We start from the raw sequence: 22,838 nt of genomic DNA, 5'->3' as shown, positions 1-22,838 counted from the left end.
CCCAGATTCCTGGGTTTTTAAAACTAAGTGCCTCACCACCGAGCTGTGTGCGCGCCTCCGCCAGGAAGTCCTCGGGCCGCCTCCCCTACCCGTGGGTTAGATCTGCGAGAGTGGAGAGCGACGCGGAACCAAGTGGCCCGGGCTCGGGTGTCCCGGGCTCTCTTTACTTGCTGTTTCCCCGCGGTGCCTTTTGGGAGTTGTAGTCAGACGCGCTTCAGCTAGCTTGTTGGGTGGACAAGGGCAAAACTCCAAATCCCAGTACGCCCCGCGGCGGGCGGGTGCAGCGCCTGCTCTTATCCTCCCTACTTTTCCACTCTTTCCCTTCTCTTCTGAATCCTCCACTCGGGACCCCTGTCTGTGAAATCCTTCGTCGCTCTCCTTACCCTTTTCTCTAAGTTTTAACCGTCCTTCCCCCTATTTCCTGGAGCCAATGCGAGACATTGACTCCGATTAAGCGACGTGCACGCGTTGGGGTCGACAGCGTGGTAAGGGGGCCGGGAGAGGGGATGGCGGAGGGTAGGAGCGTTGAGTGAGAGAAAAGTAGGAAGTTAGATCGGACGTGGTGGATCAGGTTGAATGGGTGAAGCAGTAGTCTTGGGGGAAGGAAAAGGAAAGAGGTAGAATTGGATTTGGGAAACATGGAGGGGAGAGGTAGCTTATTGCCGTGCCCAGCAAGAGACGTGGGGCCAAGAAGTAGATGGGAAGGTCTGATAAATGTGGAGCTTATGGCTCCTCTGAGCAGGAGTAAAGACGAGACAAATTACCGAAATACAAAATGATTTTGAAAATAGGGGACAATGAACAGTTCTGTTGCTTGGAAATTGAGAGAAGACTGGAGTTGGGGCCAGAAGTGGGGTGAGGAGGCAGGAGAGGAAGAAGTCAGTCAGGTTTGGGAGAAACAGATGAGTGGCATGGAAAGGGGAACCGGAGAAAGGATGGGGCACGGTGCGGCCGTGGATCTGGGCCCTGAATGAGAAGGTGAGGGTGAGTGGGCACGCACTGTGGGTTGTGTTTCTAACACTTGCATCTCTCAGGTGATGGAGAGCGCCCCCTCGCGGGGTGGCCTGAACCGAGCACACCTGCAATGCAGGAATCTGCAGGAGTTCCTCGGGGGCCTGAGCCCTGGGGTGCTGGACCGACTGTACGGGCACCCTGCCACCTGTCTGGCTGTCTTCAGGTGAGGAGGCCCTGCATGACAGGGACCACGTGGGAGATGTGATGGGCCTGCAGACTGGGTAAGTCAGCATGGGTAGAAGCATCATTCTAAGGGGCTTGGAGACTAAAGTGTATCAGGTCAAAACAGATGGTGTTTGTGGGACAGCGAGACTGGTCAGGTTGTGGGGGGAGAGGCTGAGATGCGGGTGGAGAGCAGTTGCTGATATTAACATTTGTCTCTGCCCCTTGCAGGGAGCTCCCGTCTTTGGCTAAGAACTGGGTGATGCGGATGCTCTTTCTGGAGCAGCCTTTGCCACAAGCTGCTGTGGCCCTGTGGGTGAAGAAGGAATTCAGCAAGTGAGTCTGCTGCATTCTCAACAGCTGCATTTCCCAAACGGCTGTTCCTTGGAACATTTTCAGGACATAGTAATGGGTACAGCACAAAGCTTGTAAGTAAATAAGGTTGGGAAGCTCGGCGTGCTGTAGTTCCTCGGGGCGGGTTGTGACGTCTGTAGCGAGGCTGCGGTAAGTGCTGCAGTACAGAAATTTGCCCTAAGAAGACTCTGATTTCACCCAGAAACAGTGCTCCAAGGATCACCAGTTCAGAAAAGGTCGGAATGGGCCTCCTTTTTTTGTTCTCCAGACACCCCCTCACTCTCTGTTTCTGTGTCAGAGCTCAGGAGGAGAGTACAGGGCTGCTGAGCGGCCTCCGGATCTGGCACACGCAGCTGCTTCCTGGTGGTCTCCAGGGCCTCATCCTGAACCCCGTCTTCCGCCAGAACCTCCGCACTGCCCTTCTGGGTGGGTATGTCCTTCCTGATCTTCCTGAGCCGGGCCAGGGACTCAGCTGGTGGAGGCAGAGCTCCTGAGGGCCTCGGGCCCTGAGGGCGCCTCCTTCGGGAGTCCCTCTAGGAATGGGTCGGACCGGATGTGGCTGCACAGTGTGGGAAGACCTCCCACTCATGGCCCATGCGGACGAGGGTGGAAGGAGGGCAGAGGGTGGGCATGGGACACAGGCAGGGCTCCTTACTCTTGGCCTCTCCGGGCATAGGGGCAAGGCCTGGTCTGATGACACAAGTCAGCTGGGACCAGACAAGCATGCCCGGGACGTCCCCTCCCTGGATAAGTACGCCGAGGAGCGATGGGAGGTGAGGCCTCGGGACCCGTGTGTCTCTGCTTGTGCTCCTACTTCCCGCGGCCCTAGAGCCATCTGCTCTCGCACCCCTCAGGTGGTCCTGCACTTCATGGTGGGCTCCCCCAGTGCGGCCGTCAGCCAGGACTTGGCTCAGCTCCTCAGCCAGGCGGGGCTGATGAAGAGGTGAGGAAGCCAGATGCACGACTGCTGCCTGTCCTCTGACCGAGTGCCTGGGGCTGGGAGCGGAGGGGCTGGACCTTAAGGGAGAGTGAGCGGAGGGCGGCCAGAGAGAAACCAGAAGACGGGGGACCAGTGGGGATGCGGCCGTTCTCCGCACGCCCCTCCCATCGTCCCTCTCCCCGTCCCCAGTGCTGAGCCTGGAGAGCCGCCCTGCATCACCTCTGCTGGCTTCCAGTTCCTGCTGCTCGACACGCCCGCCCAGCTCTGGTACTTCATGCTGCAGTACCTGCAGACGGCCCAGGTGAGGGCGCTCTCCCCAAGGCCCCCCCCCCCCCCCCCCCCCACCCCCAGGCTGCTGCCAGCAGACTGCGCCCTGACCCTCCTCTCCGTGTGTCCCGCTCCTCTCTGTCTCTGCCCGCCCTCCTTAGAGTCGGGGCATGGACCTGGTGGAGATCCTCTCCTTCCTCTTCCAGCTCAGCTTCTCTACTCTGGGCAAGGTGCGCAGGGGCCGCAGCTGGGGGTCTGGGCGGGCGAGCTGAAGGGGTGGGAGGGGAAGGGGACGGGCGGCTGTGCGGCGGCAGAGTGGAAGACGGGAAGGAACAGAGCGCGGCCAGAGGTGGGAGAAGAGAGCGGGTGGGCGGGCGTGGCGGGGCGATGGGAGGTGTTTCGGACCCCAGCTGGCTACCTCTTCCCCAGGATTACTCTGTGGAGGGCATGAGTGATTCTCTGTTGAACTTCCTGCAGCACCTGCGTGAGTTTGGGCTTGTTTTCCAGAGGAAGGTATGAGCACCCAAACACACGCTGCGGGAAGAGGCGGGTCCGTGTTGCCGGGGCCTTCAGAAAGGAGTGGGCCTGGGGGGGCAGCAGGAAGCAGTTGCCAGGACTGAATACTTGGGTCCCTTGGGAGAGAAGTGGGGGTGGGGCTCTGTGCACTGGGGGGGCTCGGGTGTCTCAGGAAGGAAGGCATGACAGCTGCGGGCCCTCCGCCTTGCCCTCTACCCTTCCCAGAGGAAGTCCCGGCGGTACTACCCCACGCGCCTGGCCATCAACCTCTCGGCGGGAGTTTCTGGGGCCGGGGGCACTGCACATCAGCCAGGCTTCATTGTCGTGGAAACCAATTACCGGTTGTACGCCTACACAGGTGAGGCGACAGGCCTGGGAGAGCAGGTTGGGATGGGAGTGGGGAGGGAAGGAGGCCGGAGGAAGTGTCTTTTACTCAGTTTACCTGACAGTGGACACTCCTCATTACACGAGGGCGGGGGGAAGGGGGCTGGGGGGAGGGCCGCCTCCTCATCCTCTCTTCCCATCCCCGGTCAGAATCGGAGCTGCAGATCGCCCTCATTGCCCTCTTCTCTGAGATGCTCTATCGCTTCCCCAACATGGTGGTGGCGCAGGTCACCCGGGAGAGCGTGCAGCAGGCCATCGCCAGCGGCATTACAGCCCAGCAGGTAGCCCCGCTTGGGGTGTGGCAGGAAGACGGGTGCACTGGGCTGTGGGGTCCCCTTAGAGAAGGCCAGCCCCAGGCCTGTTGCAGCAGGTGGTGTGACTTGCACGTGCGGAGAGGCGCGGCTCGGGGGGAGCGGCTGGAGGGAGGAGGGCTGGCCCTGGATCTGCGTCTTGGCACCACTTCTGGCTGCACGAACGGGCGGTGCTTCGTTTCTGACTTACTCAGCCTCCTTTGGTGGGAAACGGGAGCCCTGAGCTTTCACCTCACTGGGCTGCGGGGAGGATTCAGTGAGGAGCAGCAGTAAAACATTAGCTCAGAGCCTGCCACACCTTAGTGCTGCTATTTTAAAGGAAAACAAAATAAGACTGCAAAGGGCAGATGGAATGGCAGACATGACCAGTGGGAACAGCAGCTTGGGACCACAGCTGAGCAGGGCGCGGGCTGCTGACAGCCATGTGGCCGCGAGTCTGTAAGCTGTAAGGTGACGTTCCGTTGACATTAGGTGATGGCCGAGGTAGTTTTCCTGCCCTCTTATTCAAGCCCTTGATTTCATTCTTCCCTGTTGTTTAGATCATCCATTTCCTAAGGACAAGGGCCCACCCAGTGATGCTCAAACAGGTACAGAAGGTACCACGCTGCTGGCGGCTGACAGCCCTGGCACTGGTGACCAAGCGCTGGAAAATCTGGGGGCTGCGTGGAGGGCTGGGTCCTCTGGAGCAGTGTTCCGGAACCTTACAGCCATCCCCTGGCCCTGCAGACCCCTGTGCTGCCGCCCACCATCACAGACCAGATTCGGCTGTGGGAGCTGGAGAGGGACAGACTCCGCTTCACCGAGGGTGCGTGGCTTTGCTGGCGGATTCTTAGCCATTGGCCAGAGGAAGGACAATTCCGTCTGGATGAGCTGAAAAAGCTCTTGATGCATTTTACTTTTTTGTCTTGCTGACAAGGCACTTTATTTTCGGGCGAGTCTCAAATCTGTGCAGTTTGGGTTTAGAAGCGGGAAGTGGGGAGGGGTAACCTCTGGTTTGGGAAGCATTATGGGTGTGCTTTCTGCACTGTTCCCTCCTGACTGTGGTTGGAGGAGCCATGAAGAGACGCGGGGGGCGAGATGGGAACGGGGGGGCCTGTGGCGCGGGGCTCACGGCCTCGCCTCCTCCCGCAGGCGTCCTGTACAACCAGTTCCTGTCGCAAGTGGACTTTGAGCTGCTGCTGGCCCACGCGCGGGAGCTGGGCGTGCTGGTGTTCGAGAACGCGGCCAAGCGGCTCATGGTGGTGACGCCTGCGGGGCACGGCGACGTCAAGCGCTTTTGGAAGCGGCAGAAGCACAGCTGAGCGCGGCGCCGGGCGCCCCGGGACTTGGCGGGGGCGGGGGTTCCCGTGGGGACGCGGCTGCTCAATAAAGTCGTGGAAGTGCTCCTCGCCGCCCGGCCCCTCCCTCTCCGCCGGCCCGCCCCCCCGCGCGCCCATTGGCCGGGAGGGGACGGGCGGGGCCGCGGGGCCGGTTCCGGTTCCGGTAGCCCAGTCCTCGGCGTCGCCGCTGCGGGGCGCCCTGGGGTCGCGGCGGGCCCGCCGGGTGAGCGCGTGGGGCGGCCTCCGGGCTGGGACGCGCGGGCGGCGGCCGAGGTCGTGGTGACTGGCCGGACCCTCGCTGGCTCTCGGCGCGCCGGTGTCGGCCATCTCCCCGAATCCCCGAGCCCTTCACCTCCCCGCGTGTCAGAGGTCACCCCCTCTTCGCACGTGCGTCGCTGGGGGCCAGAGACTGACCCTCCCCGGGGAGCGCTGCTCGTGGCTCCGGGTCTGGTGCTGGGGCGGGGGCTGTGCGGGGCGGGAAGCAGTGACCGCCGTGCGAGGAGGAGGCGGGGGTAAGGCGTGACCCGCCCGCACCCCTGTCCTCAGGCGCCTGTGCAAGCCCTCCGGATGCCGCATTGGCCTCTGGCCTCTTTCCGACCATGGGGGCTGCGGCCCTCACGGGGCCTCCCCGGGTCCCATCCCCTTTCCACCCAGTCGGAGCCCTACGGGCCCCCCGCCTCCCGCAGGAACCGCGAAGCCAAACAGAAGCGCCTGCGAGAGAAGCAGGCGGCGCTGGAGGCCGGGCTAGCCGGGGAGAGCCAGGTGGGGCGCACCGCTGGTCCTGGGTCCCTGGGAGGACGGGAGGGGCTGGCGGGGAGGCTGGGCCCAGGTGCCTGGGCCGCACTGGGACCTGCAGCCCCCTCCGCCCCTCCCCGCAGCCCCCCGCAGAACCCGGTAAGGCCTGGACGCCTAAAGAAATCGTGCTGTATGAAACCCCCACGGAACCCGGGGCGAAGAAAGGTAACGAACCCTTCTCTCCCGGTGTCGCCCGTCGGCTCTGAAAGCAGCCGGAGCGGCGGGAGTGAGGAGCTCTGCCCGCCCCCACTGATGGCTCCCTTGTGCCGCCTCCACAGACGTCTCCCAGCCCCTGCCCGCTGCTTACAGCCCCCGCTACGTGGAGGCGGCCTGGTACCCGTGGTGGGTGCGAGAGGGCTTCTTCAAACCCGAGTATCAGGTCTGTCCTGGCGGGAGCGGGCCCGGGGGCGGTGCCGTGAGGTGGGCGGGCTGAGTCTCCGCGGGGCCCGCAGCCAATCATTGGAGAGCTTGTCTCCTGCTCCGCTCCCCCGCCCATTAACTTGCGGGACCCTTCCTTCCCGCGGGTCTTTGCGCCTTGGGGACAGCAGAGGGAGCTGTTCAGCCCTCTCTTGCCCTTTGCCCTTTGCCTTGGCTCCTAGACCAGGCTGCCCCAGAGCACCGGGGAGACCTTCTCCATGTGCATCCCCCCTCCCAACGTCACCGGGTCCCTGCACGTCGGGCACGCACTGACCGTGGCCATCCAGGACGCTCTTGTGCGCTGGTGAGGGCAAGGGGGCCGCTGGAGTTTCTGGAGAAGGCAGGGGGACGGGGAGGATGGGTGTGTAAGCTCAGGGCTTCACGTGTGCGTGTTCCTGTTGCAGGCACCGGATGCGTGGGGATTGCGTGCTGTGGGTCCCTGGCTCAGATCATGCAGGGATTGCTACCCAAGTATGTCTTTTGCCACTGTTTCCTTTTCTCGGGTGCAAGAGAGCTCCCCCCGAAGCCCCGGATTCACGGTCTGCCTCACCTCCTAGGCTGTGGTGGAGAAGCGGCTGTGGAAGGAGCGGGGGCTGAGGAGACAGGAGCTGGGCCGGGAAGACTTCCTCCGGGAGGTGTGGAAGTGGAAGGAGGAGTGAGTGCCGAGGTCACGGGTTTGGGACCTTCTTCCCAGCCTCTCCCAGCTTGTGGTTGCTCTTCCCATCCCCCCACTCCCCTAACTTCCAGAGACTTGAGCGCTGGAGCTGCTTAGCGTTTGGTGGGGTCTCCAAGCTGTGTGTCTGTGTGTGACACAGTAAGGTGTGTTTATTGATGTATGTGTATGTGTGTACACTCACACTCGCCCACTGGCCCCATTTTCCTGCCTAGATCTTATCCCTCCTCACCCACGGCCCCCTGCCCTCTGCTGACCCTGCCCTCCTTTCCCCAGGTCGGCTGGCACATGCCCGCTCCTCTGCAAAGCTGCTCTGGGTTCCCACAAGTCGGCTGCCCTGTTACTATAGAACTCCATGCTTTTACAGTACATATGTATTTTTATTAATTTCAGGAAGGGAGAGAGAGAGAGAGGTAAAAACATAAACGAAGAGAGAGAACCATTGATCGGCTGCCTCTTGCACACCCCACACTGAGGATCAAGCCTGCAACCTGGGCCTGTGCCCTGACTGGGGATCGAACCTGACCTCCTGGTTCATAGGTCGACGCTCAACCACTGAGCCGCACCAGCTGGGCTCTGCTTTTTTTAGCGCCATAGAAGGCTCCATACTGTCTGCATTAGCTTCCAGGGGCTGGGCCTGCTCCCTCCTCCCAGCCCCCAGGGTGTCCCTGGGCCTGGCCGTTGGTGCTCGGGACATGCTTGCTGACAAACCTCTCTGGGCACAGGAAGGGGGGGGAGATCGGCGGGCAGCTCCGAGAGCTGGGGGCCTCCCTGGACTGGGACCGGCAGTGCTTCACTATGGACGAGGTGAGTGTGCCCGGCCGGCCCGGTGGGGGCGGGTGGGGGCGGGTCGGTAGCAGGGTGGGAGTGCGGGCCCTGAACGGGCGGCGGGCTGAGAAGGACTGCTGGGTGTGGACACTCCGTCACCCTAGGGCTCCTCGGTGGCTGTGACGGAAGCTTTCGTGCGACTCCACAAGGCAGGGCTGTTGTACCGCGCCCGGCAGCTGGTCAACTGGTCGTGCGCTTTGAGGTCAGCCATCTCGGACGTTGAGGTGAGGCTGCGGGGAGCGCGTGGCGGGTGGAAGCCCGGAGTCTGGAGCCAGACTGCCCGACTCAGTCCAAGTCCTGCTGCCGCCGGCTCTGAGCCTCGGTGTTCGCAATCTGCACATCAGGGCTGACGGGAAGCCCTGGGTGCTGTGAGGACGAAGGGAGGCCTCCTGGGAGGGGTCGGCCCAGCACCCGTGTGGCTGTGCTCACTGTCCCCTGCGCAGCGCTAGGTGAGGGCACCGGAGGCGGCACCCTCCCTCTGAGGCTTCGGCAGGTGCGCTGCAGGGGGCTGGGCGGGTGGGGGAGTGGGGGTGGGAGGCCTGGGGGTGAGCCTTGCACGGGGCTGCTCTCAGACCCTGCTTCCTCCACCCTCTAGGTGGAGCGCCGGTCCCTGCCTGGCCCCACCGAGCTCCGGCTGCCCGGCTGCCCCACCCCTGTGACTTTCGGCCTCCTCGTCTCGGTGGCCTTCCCCGTGGATGGAGAGCCTGGTGAGGCCACCACTCACCTCTGCTTCCCTGTTTCTCGAGCCCACATGGGCCTGGGGGGCGGGGGCGGGGGGGAGGAACCTGGCAGTGTTTGTGTTCTGTGGGCATTTAGCCTGGCTCCTGGGCCCTGGGAGCTCAGAGTAACTCTGCAGGAGGCTGCCCCCGGGGACACAGGTCAGTTCTGGAGTGTGGACAGGAGGTGCTCTCGGTTCCAGGCGGGGCTGGTAGATGAGCTGGAGTGTCAGGGTGTTTGTGATTGGGGCCCGACTGTCCCCGGTCCCCTGGGCCGCATGCCTTCCCGAACACCATCCCTGCTTCTGCCAGGGACTCCAGGCACCCGCCTCTGTCCCAGGCGCCGAGACCTGGTCCTCATGGCTCGTTATTTCAACCTTGACTGCCCTGCCCCTCCCTCTCCCAGTCCTCCTGCCTTTGGCTGTTTCTGGGGTGAGGGTGAGACTGACCACTAGCTGGACGTGCTTGAATTTTACCCCCAGACGCAGAGGTCGTGGTAGGGACCACGAGACCAGAGACGTTGCCTGGAGACGTGGCAGTGGCTGTTCATCCCGATGACGCCCGATACACAGTAATGCCCTGCCTGCCTGCCCGGCCATCCTGCCCCAGCTTCCTCTCCCCCTCCCCACGGCGGCCCTGCTCTCCAGCTCAGCCCTCCCGGGCCCTGAGGCTGCCATCTCTTCTCCATGCCGCACTTGCCCGCTAGCTGGGGTTGACCAGGTCTGGCGGGGCAGGCCGCGCGGAGCCGAGGCTGTGTTGGCCCCTTGGCCGGCAGACCTCCAGTAGTCGCCCCCCAGCCCCTTGAGGAACGTGGGCTGACCCTCTGGCTCTTTCCTTGGTCCTCCCCCTCTTGTCCTAGGGCTCTCCCGCCTGCCCAGGCCGTTCGGCCCACAGGCGCCGGTCCTTGCCCCTCTCCCTCCCTGCAGCATCTACATGGGCGACACCTTCGTCACCCCTTGACAGGGCAGCTCCTCCCCCTCGTCACAGACTCTGCTGTCCAGCCGCACGTGGGCACGGGTGAGTGCCGTCGGGAGGAGGGAAGCCGGGTGCGGGGGGGGGGGGACCGGGAGGAGGAGGACAGGAGGGGAACCCGCATGGAGTAGTCTGGGTGGTGGGGTAACACAGAGAGGGGGGAGGGCTGGGAGGCACGGGCCATGAGGGAAGCCTACGCCTGGTCGGCCTCCCGCTCACGGGCTCCGCTCCCCCAGGGGCGGTGAAGGTGACTCCAGCGCACAGCCCTGCTGACGCCGAGCTGGGGGCCCGCCACGGCCTGCGCCCCCTGAGTGTCATTGCGGAGGACGGGACCATGGCCCCCGCCTGCGGGGCCTGGCTGCAGGTGGGACCGGCCTCTGTCCCCACCCTGTGGGCCCGCCCCGGTCTCCCTGCTTCGGGGGCCTCGAAGCTTCACTGCTGCGCCTTTCCAGGGTCTCCACCGCTTCGTGGCCCGGGAGGAGATCCTGTCCGCGCTGAGGGAGCGGGGCCTGCTCCGGGGCCTCCAGAGCCACCCCGTGGTGCTGCCCCTTTGCAGGTGACCCCCCCCCCCCCACCGTGTCCTCACCTCGGGCTCCCGGAGGGCGCGGGGCTCCCGGGCTGGAGCGCGGGCCCGGCACCTTGTGGGCCCCGGAGCCCCGGGGAGAGGCCAGGGCTGGGCCCGGGCTCAGCCGTCTCCCTTTCAGCCGCTCCGGGGACGTGGTGGAGTACCTGCCGAAGAGCCAGTGGTTCGTCCGCTGCCGGGAGATGGCGGACCGCGCGGCGCAGGTGAGGAAGGAGGCCGGGATGCAGTCAGGATGCTGTGGCAGGGAGGCGGGTGGTCCAGAGGGCCGGCTCGTGTCCTCACTCGAGCCCAGAACCTTCTCGGAGGTTTGGGAGGCCCTTTGAGCTGAGAGGCAGGGGCGGGGCGGGGCGGGGGCGGGCGGGAGCACTGTGGAAGCGTCTCCCGCAGGCGGTGGCGTCGGGGGCCCTGGAGCTGAGCCCATCCTTCCACCAGAAGACCTGGCGGCTCTGGTTCTCCCGCGCTGAGTACGAGGGGCTCTGGGGGCGGGCGGGGGCGCTGCTCCCGCTGAGAAGCCACTCCACTCTGGCTCTGTGGCAGGGACTGGTGCATCTCCCGGCAGCTGTGGTGGGGCCATCGGATTCCAGCCTACCTGCTCGTGGGGGAGCCCGGGACGGAGGTAGGAGGCGGAGCGGCGGGCGGTGCGGGGCTCAGCCCGGAGTCGCAGGCCTGCGGGGGCTCAGGCCATCTGGCCCGTGGCCCAGCCTCAGTCCTGTGACCCCGCGCTGGCTTCCCGCCTGCGGCGGCTCCTCACGCGCCTCGTTCTGCAGGCCCACGGGGAGGACTGCTGGGTGGTCGGGCGGACGGAGGCCGAGGCCAGGGAGGCGGCTGCAGAGCTGACCGGGAGGCCAGGCGCCGAGCTGACCCTGGAGCGCGGTGAGGGCCGGCCCGGCAGGGGTGGGGTGGGGGACGCTGGCGGGGAGGGTGGGGCTGAGCGCGCAGGCTGAGGGTTCTGTTTCGCAGACCCCGATGTCCTGGACACGTGGTTCTCTTCGGCTCTCTTCCCCTTCTCTTCCCTGGGCTGGCCCCAGCAGGTGAGGCCGGGCGAGCCGCGGAGGGAGGGGAGGTGGAGGCCACGTGTGGCCGAGTCTCAGGAGATGGCACCGGGGCCTCTCCCGCTTGTCTTTTCCTCCCAGACCCCAGACCTCACGCGCTTCTACCCGCTGTCGCTTCTGGAGACAGGCAGTGACCTCCTGCTGTTCTGGGTGGGCCGCATGGTCATGTTGGGGACCCAGCTCACGGGGCAGCTCCCCTTCAGCAAGGTAACGCCCTGTCGTGCCCTGTCCCTCGGCAGCTCGTGTCCCCAACCTTGTCCTCGCTCTAACCCCTGCCTTGCTGGTCTCCCCTCCTGATTCCCTCCCACCCTCAACCCTAAAGCCCACGGGGCCTTGGGAAGGCTCTCCAGGCCGCCCCCCCACCCTCCGCCCCAGGTGCTTCTGCACGCCATGGTCCGGGACAGGCAGGGCCGGAAGATGAGCAAGTCCCTGGGGAACGTGCTGGACCCTCGGGACATCATCCGAGGGGCGGAGCTGCAGGTAGGATGAGAGCCGGGCAGGCTGGGTTTGTGGGGGGAGGAGCTGTCTGGGGGACAGGGGGGACCCTCGTAGGGGTGGGTCTGGGACTGAGGCCAGCGAATACTCGCCTGTCCCAGGTGCTGCAGGAGAAGCTGAGGGATGGGAACTTGGACCCCAAAGAGCTGGCGATCGCCGCTGCAGCGCAGGTGTGTCCCGGTGTCTGCCCATCGGCCTCTAGCTCACAGCCCTGGCCTTCTCTGCGACCCAGGCTCCGGGCCCTGCAGCCTCATGGGCATCTGCCACCCCTCCTCCCTCTGGTTGCAGAGAAAGGACTTCCCTCATGGGATCCCCGAGTGTGGGACAGATGCCCTGCGCTTCGCTCTGTGCTCCCATGGGGCCCTGGGTAAGCCGGGCAAGGCGTTGGGGTCGCGAAGAGGGCTGACAGGGCTGAGGACGCCCCGTGCCAGCGCCGCCCGCCTGCATGCGCTCTCCTCTCCCCCTCCCAGCGGGGGACCTGCACCTGTCTGTCCCTGAGGTCCTGAGCTCCCGCCATTTCTGCAACAAGGTCTGGAACGCCCTGCGCTTCATCTTCGGTGTCCTAGGGGAGAACTTCACGCCGCAGCCTGCAGAGGAGGTGAGAGGGAGGTGCCTGGCAGTGGGGTTGTCTGCTGTCTGAGGAAAGGGAGGGGCGTGGGAGTCGAGCCCTCCTGTGACCTGCAGCCCCTTCTGTCTGCAGCTGTGCCCCGCGTCCCCCATGGACGCCTGGATCCTGAGCCGCCTGGCTCACACCGCCCGGGAGTGCGAGCGCGGCTTCCTCACCCGGGAGCTGCCCCTCGCCACCCACGCCCTGCACCACTTCTGGCTCCACAGCCTCTGTGACGTCTACCTGGTGAGGGGCCGGCCAGGCGCGCTCTCCTGCAGGCGCCCCTTGTGCCCTGAGTGGCGCGGCCCCTGCAGAGCTCTCAGCTGGGGTCCCCATGGCCCCTCGTTAGGGCAGGAAGACGATGAGCCAGGGAACCCTGACTCCCCCCGGGGCTGGCCGAGCCCTGCCCTGCCTGTCGCCTGGGCGAGGGAGGCTTCTGAAGCCCGGCGGTGGAGGGAGCTTCTTCCTCAGCCTCTGACTCGGTTCAGGCCGGGCAGCTGGGCGCTGGGCTGGCCGGGGAGGGAGCGCCACGGTGGGCACCCGGGTTCTCACAGCTAATGCCGCGGGAGGGCCGGCGGGTGCCCCGTGTCCCCTGCCCCAGCGCGGGCTCCCCAGGCGGCGGCTGGTGGAAATGGTCACTGCTTGTCCCCGGGATGCCGCTAGCTCAGGACCGCTGCCCGGGATGCTGCTTCTCGGTCTTTTACAAAACTCTGTCTCCTTGATGAGCAGAAACTCAATACTTTTCTTTCTAAATTACACAACCTTCCTGCAGTTCGATTGCCCACCTACCTCTGAGAGTCCCGCCTGGGGTTCCCCTCCTTACGGGACAGCCGATGCTGTACCCACAGTCCCGGCTGTGGGCCGCCAGGGTGTGGCATGACGCGCAGGCTTCCTCCCCAGGAGGCCGTGAAGCCCGGGCTGTCGCACGGCCCCCGCCCGCCTGGGCCGCCTCAGGTGCTGTTCTGCTGTGCGGACGTCGGTCTCCGCCTGCTGGCCCCGTTCATGCCCTTCCTGGCTGAGGAGCTCTGGCAGAGGCTGCCCCCCGGGCCGGGCGGCCCCCGCGCCCCCAGCATCTCTGTTGCCCCCTATCCCAGTGCCCAAAGCCTGGTGAGTCTCATCCCTGGGTGCCCGCGGGGCGGGGTCATCCGAAAGGGATAGCTGTGGGCCACTAACAGCTGGCATCACTGCGGGGGCTTTGGGGTGCTGCAGCGCCTCGGGGAGCCCTGTTAGCACCGTGGGCAAGAGCGACCGTGCCTCAGTTTCCCTGTCTCCCTGTCGTTAAACCGGGACGGCAGCAGGCAGGGCCATGCTGCGATGAGGCTGGGTGCTAGTACAGGATGGCCCCAAGTCTCAGTGCAGTTTTAAGCTTCAATAACCTGCAAAGGATGAATGCCGAAAACTTACCCAAAAATCGTTTTCAAGCTTAACTGAGTTTTTAAATGATGTGCTTTGTGAGTCACGTGGTTTTGTGAGTCTTGAATAACACGTTCTAAATGTCTTATTTTTGGTTGTTGGGTATAGTCAGTCACAGTGACTGACAGACATCAGCCTCTGATCGGCTAAGATTGTAGATGGCGCCCAGGTTTCGCGGGCAACATCCCTGAGGCGGTGCAGAGGCGCGGGCGGGCGGGCAGAGCAGAGCCAGGAGCGCTGGCAGGTCCCGGGAGCCTGCTGCTCAGCGCCGGTCCGTCCCGCCTGCAGGAGCGCTGGCACCGCCCCGAGCTGGAGCGGCGCTTTTCCCGGGTCCAGGAGGCCGTGCAGGCGCTGAGGGCTCTCCGGGCCACGTACCAGCTCTCCAAGGCCCGGCCCCGAGGTGAGGCGAGGCCTGGGCCCCCGGTGCCTGCGGGAGGAGCATCGGCGGGCGGGGCAGGGGGCGCGTGGGGCAGGCCTTGACCCTGACCGGCCCCTTCCCCCAGTGCTGCTGCAGAGCTCAGAGCCCGGAGAGCGTGGTGTCTTCGAGGCCTTCCTGGAGCCACTGGGCACCCTGGGCCGCTGCGGGGCTGTGGGCCTCTTGCCCGTGGGTGCAGCCGCCCCCTCCGGCTGGGCCCGGGCCCCGCTCAGCGACAGCGCTCAGGTCCACATGGAGCTGCAGGTGCCGGGGAGCCGGGAGCCGGGAGCTGGGAGGGTCAGAGGCCGTGGGGCGGCGGGCGGGGCGCGTTCTGAAGTGGGGAGGGTCTTCGTGTGGGAGGCGCAGGGTGGCCACGATACCCGTCCTCCCGCAGGGCCTGGTGGACCCGCAGGCCCATCTGCCTCTGCTGGCCGCCCGAAGGCACAAGTTGCAGAAGCAGCTGGACGGCCTCGTGGCCCGGACCCCGTCAGAGGGAGAGGCCGAGGCTCGGCGGCAGCAGAGGGTGAGGCTGGGAGGCTGCCCAGGGAGCCCGCCCCCGAGGGAGGGTGGAGGGAGGGTGGGCCTCCTGCCGGATCCTTACTGCTTCCCGCCCGTCCAGCTTTCTGCCCTCCACCTGGAATTGTCGAAACTGGACCAGGCGGCCTCGCACCTCAGGCAGCTGATGGCTGCGTCTCCCGGCCCCAGGGAACCGTGAGCCCTGGCACCTGGCGCTTCTCCGCCCGCCCAGACCTGCTGTGAGGACAGAGCCTGCAGCTGCTGGCAGGGGCCTCGGAACCCACAGCTGCCCCGCGCTCCCGCCCGCTGCCCGGGCGCCCCTGGAAGCTCTGGCACGAGGAGTGCAGATAAAGCCGTCTCAAACGCGTCTGCCTGTGGTTCTTTGTCCCTCTCCCCCGTGGTGACCCAGCCTTCCACTCCTTCCCGGAAGGAGGGCTGCTCTGCCTCGGGCTCGGGGCGCCCTGGGAGTGGGGCTGGGGGGCCGTGGGAGTGGGGCTGGGGGGCCGTGGGAGTGGGGCTGGGGGGGCCGCCGTGGGAGTGGGGGGGCCGCCGTGGGAGTGGGGCTGGGGGGCCGTGGGAGTGGGGCTGGGGGGCCGTGGGAGTGGGGCTGGGGGGGCCGCCGTGGGAGTGGGGGGGCCGCCGTGGGAGTGGGGCTGGGGGGGCCGCCGTGGGAGTGGGGGGGCCGCCGTGGGAGTGGGGCTGGGGGGGCCGTGGGAGTGGGGCTGGGGGGGCCGTGGGAGTGGGGCTGGGGGGGCCGTGGGAGTGGGGCTGGGGGGGCCGCCGTGGGAGTGGGGCTGGGGGGGGCGTGGGAGTGGGGCTGGGGGGGCCGTGGGAGTGGGGCTGGGGGGCCGTGGGAGTGGGGCTGGGGGGGCCGTGGGAGTGGGGCTGGGGGGGCCGTGGGAGTGGGGGGGCCGCCGTGGGAGTGGGGCTGGGGGGGCCGTGGGAGTGGGGCTGGGGGCGCCGTGGGAGTGGGGCTGGGGCCCGCCTCGCTGGAGCAAAGCGGAGCGTTCTCGTGGCTGGCACAGGGACGCGGGCCACCTGCTGCCGGGCGTGCTGACAGTGGCCGGCTTCTCCGGGCCTGCCCTTCCCCACTTGCCTGCTCCTCTGGGTGGGGCTGAGAGGAGCAGGGACTTCTCCCGGGCCGGAGGGTCCGCCGGAGAGCTGCTGAGATGTGTGCAGGGACGATGCGCAGACGCCACCGCCCGCCCAGGGCTGTCTCGTCACGGTGGCGTTCAGGCCTGGCCCTTCCGGCCCAATCTCATGGTGGCCGCTCGCAGCTGGGCCGCCTGGTGCTGCTGAGACCTCGGAGGCGGGGCGTTCTCCCTTCTGAGGCGAAGGAATGTGCTCAGAGAATACGGGGAGCTTGTGTAACAGTGTCGCCTGGGGATTAGCCCAGTGACGTACATGCGCGTTCTTTCTGGTGCGGTAGCCAAGCTTCACGCACATGGGCTCTGCGCTGGGGGGCGCTCCGCTCTACGCTTTCTAACCAGCCCCACCGTCTGCCCAGTCCCACCGGCACAGCACATCCACCCAGAGCGAGAGGCACGGTGGGCAGCTTCCTTTTCTCGTCCCCGCGTTCACCAGGTACAGCTCAGCACCCGCTCCGTCCTGGGCCCTCTTCTGGACCCTTGGATTCATCAGTGAAAGGGAGAAACCAAGATCTCTGCCCGGTAGTACTTTGGTTCTAGCAGGGAAAGTCAGAAAACATGTACGCACGTAGTATGTAGTATGTAGTATGTAGTGTGCCCGAAGGTCATGAGAGCTGGGGGAAGGCCGGGGAGGGCCTGGTGTGTGGGGAGAGCAGGTTGTGGTAATAAGATGGGTCAGGTGGGAGGACTGCAGGAGACGAGGACTTCCGGGAGCCACGTCCGGGAGAGGGAGAGCCGCGGCGCATGCCAGGGGAGCTCCGAGCCGGGCCTGAGTGCAGGGCGGGAGCGGTGGGGAGGGGAGGAAGGCTCAGGAGGGTTATTTAGGGTGTGCTGTCCAAAATGGTCACCATTTGGCTGTCTAAAGTAATTTTAAAAGTTCAACATTCAGTTCCTACTTCAAGGACCTGACAGCCACACGTGGCTGGTGGCTCCCACGCCGCTCGGCGCGGCTCCCACGCATTTCCATCATCTCGGCAGGCCCTGTTGCCAGTGCTGGCCCAGGCCCTTGCCGGCCATCGTAAGGGCTTGTTGCCTTCCTTTCCACATGGTGCCAGGAAGCTGCCCGCTGAAGTTCACATGGCTATCCAAAAGGAGGCGCATGCGTATCAGGGACGCTTACCACCCCAGGTCTAAGGAACCCCAAAGCATTCTTTGCACTGCCCTGTCATGAGTCTGGGGAGAGGATTCTTAGAGAAAAGAATCTGGCGTCACAGCCCAGTAATCTCAGGTCCTGAGATCTAAGAACCAGGCTCTGAAGCAGCCACTCTGCTCCTCCAGACATTTGGGGATCCAGACTTCTAGTCCCCGGCTTGTTTGGGCCGACACAGAGGTGTCACTTGCCCACCGGTGCAGGCTGGGGCAACTCATGACTTGGGGGCCCTCTCCTCTGGGCTAACTCCCAGGACGGGTGCAGAGGGAATGAGGGGGATTTTGTTTGTTTTCACTCTCCCACTTCCTATGCCCCCTCGCGTCAGGGGAGCCCCTCCCGCGAGCAGCCGGCTCTCCTTTCCCAGGTGGTGACGGTGCTGGGTGGGTGCACAGGGGCAGGCGGGCACTGTGGAGAGCAGGCAGCCATCATATCCACACCCCCAGCGGCCGGGTCTTGGCGGCATGCTCGCAGTTTGAGACGCCGGTAAGAACTCAAGACGGTCTTCTGCGGACCCAAGGGTCCCGGGCCCATTCTGACCAAGTCGCGTACCGTGGTTGCAGGCTCCTCCCGGCCCGGGCCCTGGTCGGGACGCATGCAGGAGGCAACCCATTGATGTGTTTCTCTCACATCGATGTTTCCGTCTTTCCCTCTCTTCCACTCTAAAAATTAATGGAAAAATATCCTCGGGTGAGGATTTAAAAAAAAGTCAAGACGGTCTCGAGTGGGGAGTCAGATGAGGGAACCGGGAGGACGCCCAGCGCCCGATGGGACCGGCTTTCCACCCTGATGACATCCCTCCCGCTGGGCCCCCGGCAGCAGGAGGCACGTGCCCATGGCTGGTCCGTGGGTCCTCGGCAGCCGTACGAAGCGGGTGCTGTCTGGTCCCGTTTGCAGGTGAAGACTGGCAGGCTCCGTGCGGGGAGAACACCCAGGACTCGTGTGGGTCTGTGTGGCCGGCCGCACCCCCCCGCCCCCGGGCCAGCGGCCCCCCGGTCATCAGTGGAACCCTCGCCTCCCACCTGAGCTGCCTCCCCCCACCTTCTACCTGATTGGCCTGTGTGGATCCCTGGGTCGGGAGCTCATGTCCTGGGGGTGTCTGTCCACGTCCCTGCCAGGTTCTGAGCCCCCAGCCAGAAGCTAAGGCGGAGGGAGAGGAGACGAAATTCCTCGGAGGCCCAGGCATCTGGCGTGGCCTCGCCACCGCTGATGGGCCTCGGTGCGGCTGAGCCCAAGCCTCACCGTCCTGTGTCCTGTCTGGGAGGTCGGCGCAGGAGCCGCTGCGGCTGCAGGCGCTGACCCGGGGTGCACGCCGGGACCAGACGGACTCCAAACGGACTCCGTCGCCCCTCATCCCGTGTTCTGTGACCTCACCGGAAGTGTGTGCTCACTGAGGGTGTGCCCCCAGTTCACTCCTCCCGTTCCTTCTAGGCCCGTGACACGGCACGGAGGGAGCACGCGTCCTTCCCGGACCCTCTGCCTCCCAGGGCCCGAGTCCTTTTCCTGCCGCCCCCCGCCCCCTACTCAGAACCCGCAGCCGCCCTACAACCGCCCCCTACTCAGAACCCACAGCCGCCCTACAACCGCCCCCTACTCAGAACCCGCAGCCGCCCTACAACCGCCCCCTACTCAGAACCCGCAGCCGCCCTACAACCGCCCCCTACTCAGAACCCGCAGCCGCCCTACAACCGCCCCCTACTCAGAACCCGCAGCCGGGATTCAGCATGTTTACTGCCACGCAGCAGGGGGCCTGCTGAAGCCGCCCCCCAACCCCAGGGCAGCTCCGACTGCTCAGCCAGCGCAGGTGGCGTGGTGGGATCCTGCCTGGCGGGGGGTCATGCGGGTCCCTGGCGGGAGGCGGAGCAGGAGGCAGAGCTGCGGAGAGAAGGGTTAATGGCTCTCACCCAGGTGCCAGCAGAGAGCCCCAAACCCACTCAAACACTGGAGTTCACACAGCCCCAGCCCTTCCCTCCGGGAGAGCTACCTTCTGGAGCAGCTCCAGGAAGCTCGAGTCATAGGACGGATTTGCCAGAAAGGAATCCTTCAGCTTCAGCCGCAACGCCATGCCCGGCCCTGGGGACCCAGAAGCACAGCTTAGGACCCAGGCCCCCCACCCCCCACCCCCCAGGCCGAGGAGTGGGCCCCCTGCTCCCTCTCCCTCCTCCGCACCAGGCCCTTCCAGACCCCTCCGGCAGCGGGTCACCCTGAGCTCGGGCTCAGGACCCGGTGCCTCTGTCTCTCCAGTCCCCTTCCCGGCCTCTTGCCACGAGGACCCTGTGTCCAGCCCTGAGCCCTCACCTGCTCCTTGGGAGCTGCCCAGGAGGGTCAGGAGGAGGAAGAGGGGCAGCCTGGCCCCCATGGTGGCCGCAGACTCCTCGGAGGACGGGAGGGCAGAGGCGCCTGAGCCGCTGGCCTCCTGCGGGCCTGCCTGCTACAGCAATCCTCAGCACAGGTCGGGGAGGGGGCTGGAGGGGGCTGGTGGTAACTGGATTTTCCAGTTCTCCCAACATGGCTTTGAGGACCCAGGAGAGAGCCAGTCACTGGGCCATGGGGAGAGTGGGTGGTCCCTCCTCACCCTCCATGGATGCCGGTCCTGCAGGTTGGGCCTCACCCAGGCTGGGCCTCTCATCGCTCTTTAGGGATTAATTATTAACTACAATTAATTTCCATCACTCATGCCACGAAGGGCTCAGGAATGTGGGTCCAAAAGGGAGGGGTGGATCAGCCGAGTTTCTTCACAAACCAGGTGCCCACTCCGCAGCCCGCGGCTTCCCAGGTGAGAAGTCTGGGCCCTGGCAGCTTCCCCTGGGAGTTTCCGTTGCTCCAAGCATCCCAGATACTCAGGGGGAGGCACGGGTGTCATCAAACGCCTCCCGCTTTCGGTCCAGGCGGAGGACGCCCTCCCCCCGGCGCAGGCACGCGGCTGGCAGACACCCCGCAGATGGTAGAGGGGCCTGGAGCCCATGCAGGTTACCATCTTTCTCTAAAACCAGGAAGAGGCCCAGAGGCTGAAGAACTTATCAGGTCAGCAGCCGCGGGCTTAGAACTCATCCCTCATTCTGACTGACAAGATTGACACACCAGTCACGAAGCCTGTGTCTTCCTGTTTGCCTCTGTATGTAACACCTCCCCCCGCCCCCCAAAAACCAGAGGGCCCAGCACAGGAGACTGGAGCAGAGACGGAGGGGACACTGCCCGACAGCGGGACCCCAGACGTGCGCCAGAAGAATACATGCAGGAAGGCCCGCAGGCTCAGCGGGGAGCGGGCAGGCGCCTGGAGCGACGCGTGGGGCGGCTGAGCTTCCTCGAGGAGGGAGCACCTGTGAGCCGTCCCAGGCGGACATCCCCTGGAATGTCCTCCAGGCCCTGTAACGGCTAGAGCACCGCCTCTGCGGAGTGACGAGACGTGCCCGCGCACAGCTGGAAGGACATGGGTTCGGGGCAGTCGGGCCGGAGCTGGCCCTGATCCTGCAGTGCACGTTGGGGTCCTCCCTGCTGCTCTCCCCCGGAGGAACGGACGCTCTGGGCTGCAGCCGGCGGGTGCGGGAGGACTCCGGTGTCCACCCGCCCTCCCTGGGTCTCATGAGGGCCAGATGCGATCCCCAGGCCAGGACATCCTTCACCCACCAGCTCCCAATCCTGCTTCTCCCAGAGACCCCGTGTCCTCACCCCATGGCTGTGCTCTAGCAGCAAGAGGAGGCCTGGGGGCAGGGCACCGGCCCCTCCCTCCAGGAGGGTCTTCGTGGAGGCTGACTCAGGCTGGGGGTAGGTCCCTGGTCTGGGAAGAGCCCGAGGGCCAGGTAGGGGAGTCCTCAGGCTCTTACTCACGCTCCCCCTCGCCCAGTGCTTCCTGGGATCAAGCTGGGACGGGTTAATCCTCTGGGGACAGCTTGGTGACCTCTCCCTGGGGACGGAGATCCTGGTGTTGATGGAGGTCCTGGCACACCTGGCTCTCCAGAAGCACGAATAGGTGCCAGGGCCTTTAAAAGCCGGGCCGTGGGCCTGCAAAGGCACCAGGCTGGCACCATGGACGCCGCGCGGGTGCTGCTCCTGGGCCTGCAGGCCTTCGCCACACTCGGTGAGCCGGCTCGGAAGTGGTGCTGGGTGCTGGGTGCTGGGTGCTGGGTGTTGGGGCGAAGACCCAGGGACGTGGTCGCCTCTTCTCACCGATGCTGTTCTTCCCAACAGCTCAGCTGAACGCATGGAGGACCACAGCATCTGCAGGCCTCCCCGCTGTCCCTGACAGTCTCTCCCTCTCGGGGGGTGTCCCAGGGGGCCTCCCCTCTATCTCTGGGGGTCTCCCTACTCTCCCAGAGCGCCTCCCCACTGTCTCTGGGGGCCTCCCCACTGTCCCTGGGGATCTCCCCACTGTCCCTGGGGGTCTCCCCTCTATCTCTGGGGGCCTCCCCTCTATCTCTGGGGGCCTCCCCACTGTCCCTGGGGATCTCCCTTCTATCTCTGGGGGCCTCCCCTCTATCTCTGGGGGCCTCCCCTCTATCTCTGGGAGCCTCCCCTCTATCTCTGGGGGCCTCCCCACTGTCCCTGGGGGTCTGCCCACTGTCCCTGGGGATCTCCCCTCTATCTCTGGGGGCCTCCCCTCTATCTCTGGGGGCCTCCCCTCTATCTCTGGGAGCCTCCCCTCTATCTCTGGGGGCCTCCCCACTGTCCCTGGGGGTCTGCCCACTGTCCCTGGGGATCTCCCCTCTATCTCTGGGGGCCTCCCCTCTATCTCTGGGGGCCTCCCCTCTATCTCTGGAGGCCTCCCCACTGTCCCTGGGGGTCTGCCCACTGTCCCTGGGGATCTCCCCTCTATCTCTGGGGGCCTCCCCTCTATCTCTGGGGGCCTCCCCACTGTCCCTGGGGATCTCCCCTCTATCTCTGGGGGCCTCCCCTCTATCTCTGGGGGCCTCCCCTCTATCTCTGGGGGCCTCCCCACTGTCCCTGGGGGTCTCCCCTCTATCTCTGGGGGCCTCCCCTCTATCTCTGGGGGCCTCCCCACTGTCCCTGGGGGTCTGCCCACTGTCCCTGGGGGCCTCCCCTCTATCTCTGGGGGCCTCCCCACTATCTCTGGGGGCCTCCCCTCTATCTCTGGGGGCCTCCCCACTGTCCCTGGGGGTCTCCCCTCTATCTCTGGGGGCCTCCCCTCTATCTCTGGGGGCCTCCCCTCTATCTCTGGGGGCCTCCCCACTGTCCCTGGGGGTCTGCCCACTGTCCCTGGGGGTCTGCCCACTGTACCTGGGGGCCTCCCCACTGTCCCTGGGGGTCTGCCCACTGTCCCTGGGGGCCTCCCCACTCTCCCTGGGGGTCTGCCCACTGTCCCTGGGGGCCTGCCCACTGTCCCTGGGGGTCTGCCCACTCTCCCTGGGGGCCTCCCCACTCTCCCTGGGGGTCTGCCCACTGTCCCTGGGGGCCTCCCCACTGTCCCTGGGGGCCTCCCCACTCTCCCTGGGGGCCTGCCCACTGTCCCTGGCGTTGTGTCTGCAACTGTCCCCACTGTCTCCGTGTCTTCAACCTCTGAGACTCTCCCCAGTCGCCCTCCGACTTCCACGCAGACCGTGTCCGGCAGCGCTTCAGGCCCCGGCTCAGGCTCAGCGTTGCCAGGTGATATTTCTGCTGCTCAATCCCTCTGGGCCCGGAGCTCTGGGCGGGGCTTCGTGTGGGCCGTTCCCAGAACCTCATGAGGTGGAGCCCTTTCTGTTTTCAGTTTCTTAACCTTTCCCCTGTGGCCGGTGCCTTTTGTAGCCGCCTGAGACATCCTCTTGCCTACTTCAAGGTCATGAAAATATTCTCGACC

The 22,838-nt window shown here is 65.6% G+C and overlaps 4 protein-coding genes across 11 annotated transcripts; 3 read left to right on the top strand and 1 right to left on the bottom strand.

The window, feature by feature from the left end:
• The first annotated feature begins 274 nt into the window (after positions 1–274).
• Positions 275–5,393, top strand: GTF2H4 (general transcription factor IIH subunit 4). 5 transcript variants are annotated; one of them, XM_079780021.1, is made up of 14 exons: positions 275–485; positions 1,035–1,177; positions 1,408–1,512; positions 1,829–1,960; positions 2,207–2,281; positions 2,360–2,473; positions 2,660–2,771; positions 2,899–2,967; positions 3,167–3,250; positions 3,479–3,611; positions 3,788–3,918; positions 4,488–4,535; positions 4,675–4,753; positions 5,080–5,393. In XM_079780021.1, the coding sequence occupies exons 2-14, from the start codon at positions 1,038–1,040 to the stop codon at positions 5,247–5,249; spliced, it is 1,392 nt and encodes a 463-aa protein (XP_079636147.1). In that variant the 5' UTR covers positions 275–485; positions 1,035–1,037; the 3' UTR covers positions 5,250–5,393. The 5 variants fall into 5 exon arrangements, with proteins under 5 accessions (XP_079636147.1, XP_079636148.1, XP_079636150.1 ...); XM_079780022.1 differs by having other exon boundaries at positions 2,207–2,303; positions 2,385–2,473; XM_079780024.1 differs by lacking the exons at positions 275–485; positions 1,035–1,177; positions 1,408–1,512 and having other exon boundaries at positions 1,894–1,956; positions 2,385–2,473.
• On the top strand, positions 5,393–15,267 carry VARS2 (valyl-tRNA synthetase 2, mitochondrial). 4 transcript variants are annotated; one of them, XM_079780020.1, is made up of 30 exons: positions 5,393–5,490; positions 5,814–6,029; positions 6,146–6,227; positions 6,341–6,441; positions 6,662–6,783; positions 6,884–6,950; positions 7,037–7,134; positions 7,878–7,959; positions 8,085–8,204; positions 8,576–8,687; positions 9,179–9,267; positions 9,623–9,713; positions 9,905–10,032; positions 10,121–10,224; positions 10,373–10,454; positions 10,639–10,715; positions 10,789–10,867; positions 11,019–11,124; positions 11,212–11,282; positions 11,385–11,510; positions 11,679–11,783; positions 11,900–11,968; positions 12,087–12,165; positions 12,269–12,396; positions 12,499–12,651; positions 13,306–13,512; positions 14,107–14,218; positions 14,322–14,497; positions 14,628–14,756; positions 14,853–15,267. In XM_079780020.1, the coding sequence occupies exons 2-30, from the start codon at positions 5,835–5,837 to the stop codon at positions 14,946–14,948; spliced, it is 3,186 nt and encodes a 1,061-aa protein (XP_079636146.1). In that variant the 5' UTR covers positions 5,393–5,490; positions 5,814–5,834; the 3' UTR covers positions 14,949–15,267. The 4 variants fall into 4 exon arrangements, with proteins under 4 accessions (XP_079636146.1, XP_079636144.1, XP_079636145.1 ...); XM_079780018.1 differs by having other exon boundaries at positions 5,433–5,490; positions 14,322–14,756; XM_079780019.1 differs by lacking the exon at positions 5,393–5,490 and adding an exon at positions 5,498–5,654 and having other exon boundaries at positions 14,322–14,756.
• Positions 15,268–16,471: 1,204 nt separating this feature from the next.
• Positions 16,472–19,669, bottom strand: SFTA2 (surfactant associated 2). Its single transcript, XM_079779795.1, has 4 exons — positions 19,343–19,669; positions 19,029–19,117; positions 18,093–18,919; positions 16,472–17,706 (listed from the first exon to the last, which is right to left on the bottom strand). Exons 1-3 carry the CDS (start codon positions 19,401–19,403, stop codon positions 18,836–18,838), a joined length of 234 nt encoding a protein of 77 aa, XP_079635921.1. The 5' UTR covers positions 19,404–19,669; the 3' UTR covers positions 16,472–17,706; positions 18,093–18,835.
• Positions 19,670–20,990: 1,321 nt separating this feature from the next.
• Positions 20,991–22,725, top strand: LOC307104718 (uncharacterized protein; the record flags this gene model as incomplete). Its single annotated transcript, XM_079779793.1, has 2 exons — positions 20,991–21,122; positions 21,233–22,725. The coding sequence occupies exons 1-2, from the start codon at positions 21,071–21,073 to the stop codon at positions 22,723–22,725; spliced, it is 1,545 nt and encodes a 514-aa protein (XP_079635919.1). The 5' UTR covers positions 20,991–21,070.
• Between the last annotated feature and the right edge of the window lie 113 nt (positions 22,726–22,838).

This window comes from Cnephaeus nilssonii (assembly GCF_951640355.1).
Source record: "Cnephaeus nilssonii genome assembly, chromosome: 9".
Taxonomy (NCBI): domain Eukaryota; kingdom Metazoa; phylum Chordata; class Mammalia; order Chiroptera; family Vespertilionidae; genus Cnephaeus; species Cnephaeus nilssonii.
The sequence above is the reverse complement of the archived record's forward strand: the minus strand, read 5'-3'. Positions and strand labels throughout refer to the sequence as shown.